This window comes from Carcharodon carcharias, chromosome 19, assembly GCF_017639515.1.
Source record: "Carcharodon carcharias isolate sCarCar2 chromosome 19, sCarCar2.pri, whole genome shotgun sequence".
Taxonomy (NCBI): Eukaryota; Metazoa; Chordata; class Chondrichthyes; order Lamniformes; family Lamnidae; genus Carcharodon; species Carcharodon carcharias.
The window spans coordinates 68,517,543-68,525,163 of NC_054485.1; the positions used below are offsets into that span (position 1 = coordinate 68,517,543).

At 45.4% G+C, this 7,621-nt stretch overlaps 1 protein-coding gene across 1 annotated transcript; it reads left to right on the forward strand.

The window, feature by feature from the left end:
- Nucleotides 1-4,037: 4,037 nt before the first annotated feature.
- On the forward strand, nt 4,038-4,820 carry LOC121291214 (zinc finger protein 271-like). The gene has a single exon (XM_041212299.1). It carries the CDS (start codon nt 4,038-4,040, stop codon nt 4,818-4,820), a length of 783 nt encoding a protein of 260 aa, XP_041068233.1.
- The last annotated feature ends 2,801 nt before the right edge of the window (nt 4,821-7,621 follow it).

Here is a 7,621-nt window from a genome sequence, read left to right on the forward strand (position 1 = left end):
CACAGTGAGACGGACACAGGAGGCAGCATGTCATGCTTGTGACTCTGCAAGTGACTGTGTTGGGGTGTAATCTGCACTTGAGGAGAAAGAGAGAATGTAAGGGGGAAGGGGAGAGAGAGGGAATTTGAGGGGGAGGGAGAGACAGTGGGAGAGGGGATGTGAAAAGGTGGGAGGGAGTGAGAGGGAAGGTGAGAGGGAGGGAGAGAGACAGACGGATTGTGAGAGGGAGGGAGAGAAGGAGACAGGGAACGTGAGTGGCAGGGAGAAAGAAGGGGATAGTGAGGGGGTGAGAGAAAGAGGGGAGGAATACTGAGGGGGAAAAGGACGCTTCTCAGGCCAAAAGAGAAAGAGGGGGTCTGGGCAAAAGGCAACGTTGCTCACTTCCTCTTCTGATCTGGTCTCAAACATATCCCACACTGCTGTTGACACTTTGAAAGTCTCCGAGGATGAAGAATATTATTCCCACACTAGAAATCTTTGTCAAACGTTTACCAGGGAACTGAGACAGCAACTGCAATAAGTGAGGTTTTATTCAGATGGGACAATGACAAATTTAAATCCCCACCTGATCTGCTGCTCAAAGTCGCCTCCGTTTCACTGGTCAGTTTCCCAAACTTCAGGAAACTCATGTTTTTCCAGAAATATTTGGATTGACTGTGAGAGACGTCAATCAGAGAGCCCACCCACTCTGCCCATTCTCTCCTCTTCCTCTTCCAGAACTGCTTCACTTCCTGTAGGGACTGAAAACCTAGTGAGGAGATGGTGAGTGAAGGAACAGAATTTATAATAATTACATCACATAATATCCACACTAATGTTCAGGCAGTCTGACTATCCTGTGGGGAATCAGGTGTGGAAATGCCCCTTATGCTGTGTGAGAAGATCCAGGTGAGAGAGCTATTTACTGGGTGCTTTGTGCTGAACTGTTTGACTGGAGCTGTGTGTTGGATATTGAGTGTGTTTATTGGAAGCATTTCCCTTCTGATTTACAGGCTGAGTTTTGTTGATGGGTCATTACTGAATATGAGAAGGTGAGGTGTAATTATCTGGGAGGTGCAGAGTGTCTGAGGATTCTTACTGATTTCCTATTGTTGAGTTCTGTATGTGTGTTGGGAGCCGGTTATTATCCTGTGGACTGTGAATGGTCAGTTCTGTCTGTGCGTTTCCTGTCTTTACAATATCCCTCCAAGACCTCCCACCCCCCTATCTCTGCAACCTCCTTGAAAAATTAAAAAAGGAAAACTTACATTCATGAGGAGCTTTTCACAACCACAAGATATCCCACTGAACTTAGAGAAATAAATTTATTTTGATATTTAGTCACTGTTGTAATGTAGGAAATGTGGCTGCCAATGTGTGCACAGCAAGCTCCCACAAACAGCAATGTGATAATGACCAGATAATCTGTTTTTAGTGATGTTGATTGAGGGATTAATGTTGGTCAGGACACCAGGGATAACTCCCCTGTTCTTCTTTAAGATAGTGCCATGGGATCTTTTACACCCACCTTAGAGAGAGCAGAAGGGGCCTCATTTGAGATCTCATCTGAAAGACGGCACCTCTGACAGTGTAGCTCTGCCACACTCCTTTAGTGCTGTACTATTCTATGATTCTGTATGATTCTATGAAGGGTTCTCTGTTACCATCCCTGGCTCTCACTGTCATTCACTGGTCAGGAATAGGGACACTGTGCATAGGACGAGGTACAAGCTCCACTCACAGGAGAGATCAGTGATGTCCTGCCTCAGCTCATTTGCTGCTGAAACCCTCATTCAGATATTTGTAGACTCCAGACTCAACTATTCCAATGCTCTCCTGGCTGCTCTTATATCTTGTACTGTAAACTTGAGCTCCTCCAAAACTCTGCTGCCCATGTCCGAACTGACACCAAGACCCATTCCCCAATCACCCCTGTGCTCACTGATTGACATTGGCTCCTGGTCAAGCAACACCTTGATTTTAAAATTCTCATCCTTGTTTTCAAATCTCTCCATGGCCTTGCCCTCTCCCTATCTCTGTAATTTCCTCCAGTCTCACAACTCTCCGAGATATTTGCACTCCTCTAATTCGTAGCTCTCGAGCATCCACGATTTGAATCACTCCACCACTGGTGGCCATGCCTTCAGCTGCCTGGGTCCTAAGCTCTAGAATTCTCTCCCTAAACCTCTCCATCTCTCTACCTCTCTTTCCTCCTGTAAGACTGTCCTTAAAATCTTTAACTAATTTATTGGTCAGCTGTGCCAATATTACCTTCTGTGCCTCAGTGTCAAAGCACATTGGATCATTGGCCTGTTTAAAGTGCTATATAAATGCAAGTTGATGTTGTATGTTGTTGTGTAAAAAGTCAGAAAGTGAGCAGGCGTTCATAATGAATGCCAGTCTTGCCTGGATCTATCAGACTTTCCTCTTATTATTGGACTTTGTAGTGTTTGTTTATCATCGTTTGTTGGGCCACTTCAGAGGGCAGTTCAGAGTCAACCATGCTGTGTAGGACTGGAGTCACATGTAGACCAGACCAGGCAGTTGTAGCAGGTTCCCTTCCCTGAAGGACGATGTTTGGGTTTTTAGGACAATCCGTGTTTTTATTTTGATTCTGTTACACAAACTCCAAATCTTTTTAAATTCAGTTTCACAACGTGGAGTGGTTGAGTGAATAGCAAAGATCCCTTTAAAGGAAAACTAGATAAGCACATGAGGGGAAAAGGGATAGAAGGATATGCTGACAGGTGAGATGAAGAGGGGTGAGGGGAGGCTCGTGTGAATCACAAACACCAGCCTGGACCAATTGGGCCGAATGGCCTGTTTCTGCACTATAATTCTATGTATGTAACTTTCTGTGGTTGGATTTGAACTCTCAATCTCTGGATTGTTCATCCAGCACCAGAGCAATTTGGCTGTCATACCTTGAGACACAGTTATTGAAATGTCTTCAAAGATTTTACCTGAAGGCCTCGGCCTTTCCCAAAAGCATGGGCTTGGATTTGATAGTTTTGCCCAGTGCTGTGGCTGATAGCTGAATTTGGGATGTGCAGTCTGAGCGAGTGCAGTGTATCTAATTTCCCAGGATAAACCAGAACCCTTCAATCAGCTACACTGAAGCAATATTTTCCTTAGCTTCCAGCACTTCCTGCTTAGTGTGTTTTCTTCATATAATCTTGAAAAACAAGGGGTGAAATTTCAAAATCTTCATTGAATTAACACTTCTCCTGAGTGGTTTTTGTATTAAACACATACTCTCGAGCTCATAGTGAATTGAGACCCCGTTTTACACTCCACCCGACTGTCTTTTCCATTGCCCTCATGGTGTCTGGGAAGATGGGGGTCTGGGCAGAGGAAAGAAAATAGCCACGTTGTCTGCTCCTGGTCACTATCCAGTGTCCCTGCTGGAAACAGAGGGTGTGTGACAGTCAAGTGAGGAAAAAGAAAGGACTTGCATCTGATCCCCCACACAGGGGAATAGCAGACTGGCACTCAGTGTGGAACAGTCTCTAACTGAGGAGTCAGCCTCTTCAGCAAAGGAGGAGAGGGAGTTGGACGAAATCATGTTTCCTTTTCCTGTTTTACAGAAGGATTGCACCTCACCACACCAGAGAATACAGAGAGGATAGACACCGCAGATAGATCCTGACCATCACCCAAGGAACAACTGCACAACTGTGGGAAGACATCCAGTCCCTTCACAGCATTGCTAAACACAGAGAAGGTTGGGCAATGAAACCATCATCTGGAAATCGGTCTGGTCAGGGGAGCTTTGACATATCATCAGATCTGAAACTGGTCAGTGGTGTGGAGCCTTCCATCAGAACCAACCTTTCTGAAGTTTCGGCTGTGGGCAATCGGTCAGGGTGAGGCTGGGAAGAAGTGTGACTGGGCCCTCAAGTGTGGTGAGAGCTTCAATCATTCATCGAGCCTCATGAACCACTGACTCATTCCTACAGGTGAGAGGCTGTTCAAGTGTAAGGTGTATGAGGAGGGCTCCACAGGCTCATAAGATCTCCAGACACTGTGAAAACCACTGTTAACACAAGGCCAGCCACATGGAAGAGAAACCATTCAAGTGTGAGATGTGTGACAAACCTTTCTCATGTTCATCTTACTTCCAGACACACCAACGCATTCATGCAGGGCAGAAACTGGTCAAATGTGAGGTTTGCGATAAAGCTTTTGTGACACCTTCGACTCTGCTGAGACACCAGAGGATTCACAGGGGGGAGAAACCCTTCAGATGTGATGTTTGTGAGGTGGCTTTCATCCAATCCTCTGATCTCATGACGTACCAGAGAATTCACACAGGGGAGAAACCCTTCAAGTGTAATGTGTGTGACCGAGCCTTCACACAGTCATCAGGACTTGTGAAACACCGACGCATTCACACAGGGGAGAAACCGTTTATATGCGATGTATGCAACAAATCATTCTCAGATTCATCGATCCTCCGTGTACACCAACGCATACACACGGGGGAGAAACAGTTCAAGTGTGAGGTGTGTAGTAAGAGCTTTGCACACTTATCGGGCCTGGTGAATCATCGACGTATTCACACAGGGGAGAAACCATTCACGTGTGAGGTGTGCGACAAATCATTCTCACAGTCATCAAACCTTCACGCACACAGCCGCATTCACACGAGAGAGAAGCCATTCAAGTGCGAAGTGTGCGACAAGTTATTCTCTCGCTCATCTCACTTTCATGTACACCAACGTATTCACACTGGGGAGAAACCATTCATGTGTGAGGTGTGTAATAAGGGCTTTGCACAGTTATCAGGCCTGTTGCATCACCGTCATATTCACACTGAGGCAGAAGCCATTCCAAAATGAAGTGCGCAGCAAAACCTTGACAAAGGCAATGATGCTCATGAAACACTGACGTACCCGTACTGAGGACAAGCTGTTTATGTGTGAGCTATGTAACAAAGCCTTCACAAGCTCAGTGTCCTGCCTGACACACAGGACGATACGCACACAGGAGAAACACCTTCACTTTTGAGCTGTGCCTGACCTTTCACACAGTCAGCGACAGGCATAAAGCACTGACGCATCCACATAGAGAAGAAGCCAGTCAAATGTAGTGTGTAACGAGGACTTTGTACAATCATCAGGACTGGTGTTTCACCAGCTTATTCACACAGGAAAAAAACATTCAAGTGTGAGGTGTGTGACAAAGCCTTCACAAAGTCATAAAAATTCTTGGCCCATCAGTAGGTCCACCCATGGGAGAACCCTTCAAGAGTGCGATTTACAAGTTCTCCTAGACTTCCTAGAGCATCAGAGGATCCCTACAGGTCGTAAACCATTCAGGGGTGAGCTGTGTGACAAGGATGTTACACAGTTTGTGTACCTCCTGGTCCATCAATGCATTCACACAGGGGAGAAATCCTATCGGTGTGAGTTCTGTAATAAAACCTTCACACAGTTGTTGGACCTCCTGGAACATTAGTGAACCCAAACGGGAGAAAAACCCTTCGAGTGTGATGTGTGTCAGGATTGTTTGACCTACTCCTCCTCTCGCCATACACCGACATCTGCATGCAGACTTAGAGCCGGGTCACCTGCTTTCATTGCACTGAGAGTTGTCTGTGTTGTTTACCCTCCACTGTTCACACTGGGGAGCTGTCGTTCCAAAGCACTGTCTGTCTCAGCAGTGTTTGTCTCAAACCTCTCCCACCATCAGTCCAGTCCTTTCAAGGTCAATTTAATCTTTGACCAGAACACCAAATATCACCAAATGAAGTCATCAATATGTATAGAAGCTCCTGTATAAACTCAGCATCCTTTCAGTGCAGCATCAGGTACAAGTCACTTACTGACTCTCACTCTGACCAAGAAGACAATCAGATACTCAGTGGTTAAAAAGGCTTCAGCTTTTAATCTACTAGCACAAGTACCCGGGGAAGAGCCATTTCTGGGGTAGTAATGGAGGGACTTCAATTAGCCTTAGCATCTCTGGTCTATGGAGGGGGAGAATCAGCCAGGAATCCCGTTCCTCATCAGTGACCCCAGCAGGGAAGTCACAGGGAGGGCAGGATGTGTCTCGGCTGTGACAGTCTCCATTGTCTCACAACATTCACTGTCTGGGTCTACACATGCTGAATGGCCACTCAGACAGAGCACTAGAGGCCAATCAATGTCCACAGTCTGTACTCTAGGTCAGTACCTTGAGGATTTGGGGGAATGTGGGAGGACAACAGCTTGTATTTATAGAGCACTTTAATATAGTCAAACATCCCAAAGTGTTTCATAGAGACATAATAAGAGAAAAATTAACACTGAAGGAGATATTAGGAGGGGATAACCAAAAATATGGTCAAAGAGATGCAGTTTAAGAAGGGATATAAAGGAGGGGAGAGAGATAAAGATGCAGAGAGATTTAAGAAGGGAATTCTCAAGAGCTTGTAACACCTCAGGTACATCTGTTACAAGCTCTGTTAACACAAGAGCAGCTACATGGAAGAGAAGCCCTTCAAATATGAGAATTGTGTTAATGCTTTTGTGATGTCTTGGAGCTTCCTGAGATATCAGAGGAATTATACAGGGGAGGAACCTCTCAGGAGTGAGGAGTGTGACCAAGTCATCACACCTAGTACCACTTCCCAGCATTCTCCCCATAGCACATTCTTCCTTTTCAGGTAATACAATTCCCTCTTGACTGCCTCAATTGAACCATTGAACTGCCTCCACCACACTCTCAGGCAGTGCATTCCTGATTCTATCTACTTGCTTTGTGAAAAATTTTCATGTCTCCATTGCTTCTTTTGCCACTTACTTTAAATTTCTTCCCTGTGGTTTTCGATCTGTCCACCAGTGGGAACAGTTTTCACAATAAGACCATAAGACATAGGAGCAGAAATTAGGCCATTCGGCCCATTGAGTCTGCTCCGCCATTCAATCATGGCTGATAAGTTTCTCAATCCCGTTCTCCCGCCTTCTCCCCATAACCTTTGATCCCCTTACCAATCAATTTCAATCTGCGCCACAAGATCATTTACATTATTTCGTATACTGCGTGCATTCAGATGCAACACTTTCAGTCCTGTATTTCCCATAGAACACTACAGCACAGAAAACAGGCCATTTGGCCCTTCTAGTCTGCCGAAATATTATTCCGCTGGTCCCATTGACCTGCACCTAGTCCATAACCCTCCAGACCTATCCCATCCATGTATCTATCCAATTTATTCTTAAAACTTAAGAGTGAGCCCGCATTTACCACGTCAGATGGTAGCTCGTTCCACACTCTCACCACTCTCTGAGTGAAGAAGTTCCCCCTAATGTTCCCCCTAAACCTTTCCCCTTTCACCCTTAAGCCATGTCTTCTTGTGTTTATCTCTCCTAATCTAAGTGGAAAGAGCCTACTCGCATTTGCTCTGTCTATACCCCTCATAATTTTGTAAAGCTCTATCAAATCTCCCCTCATTCTTCTATGCTCCAAGGAATAAAGTCCTAACCTGTTTAATCTTTCCCTATAACTCAACTCCTTAAGACCCAGCAACATCCTAGTAAATCTTCTCTGCACTCTCTCAATCTTACTGATATCTTTCCTGTAGTTAGGCGACCAGAACTGCACACAATACTCCAAAGTTGGCCTCACCAATGTCTTATGCAACCTCACCACAACATCC

Bases quoted from the DNA above. Each gene is read 5' to 3' on its own strand.
- LOC121291214 (XM_041212299.1), top strand. From the start codon at position 4,038: ATGGAAGAGAAACCATTCAAGTGTGAGATGTGTGACAAACCTTTCTCA.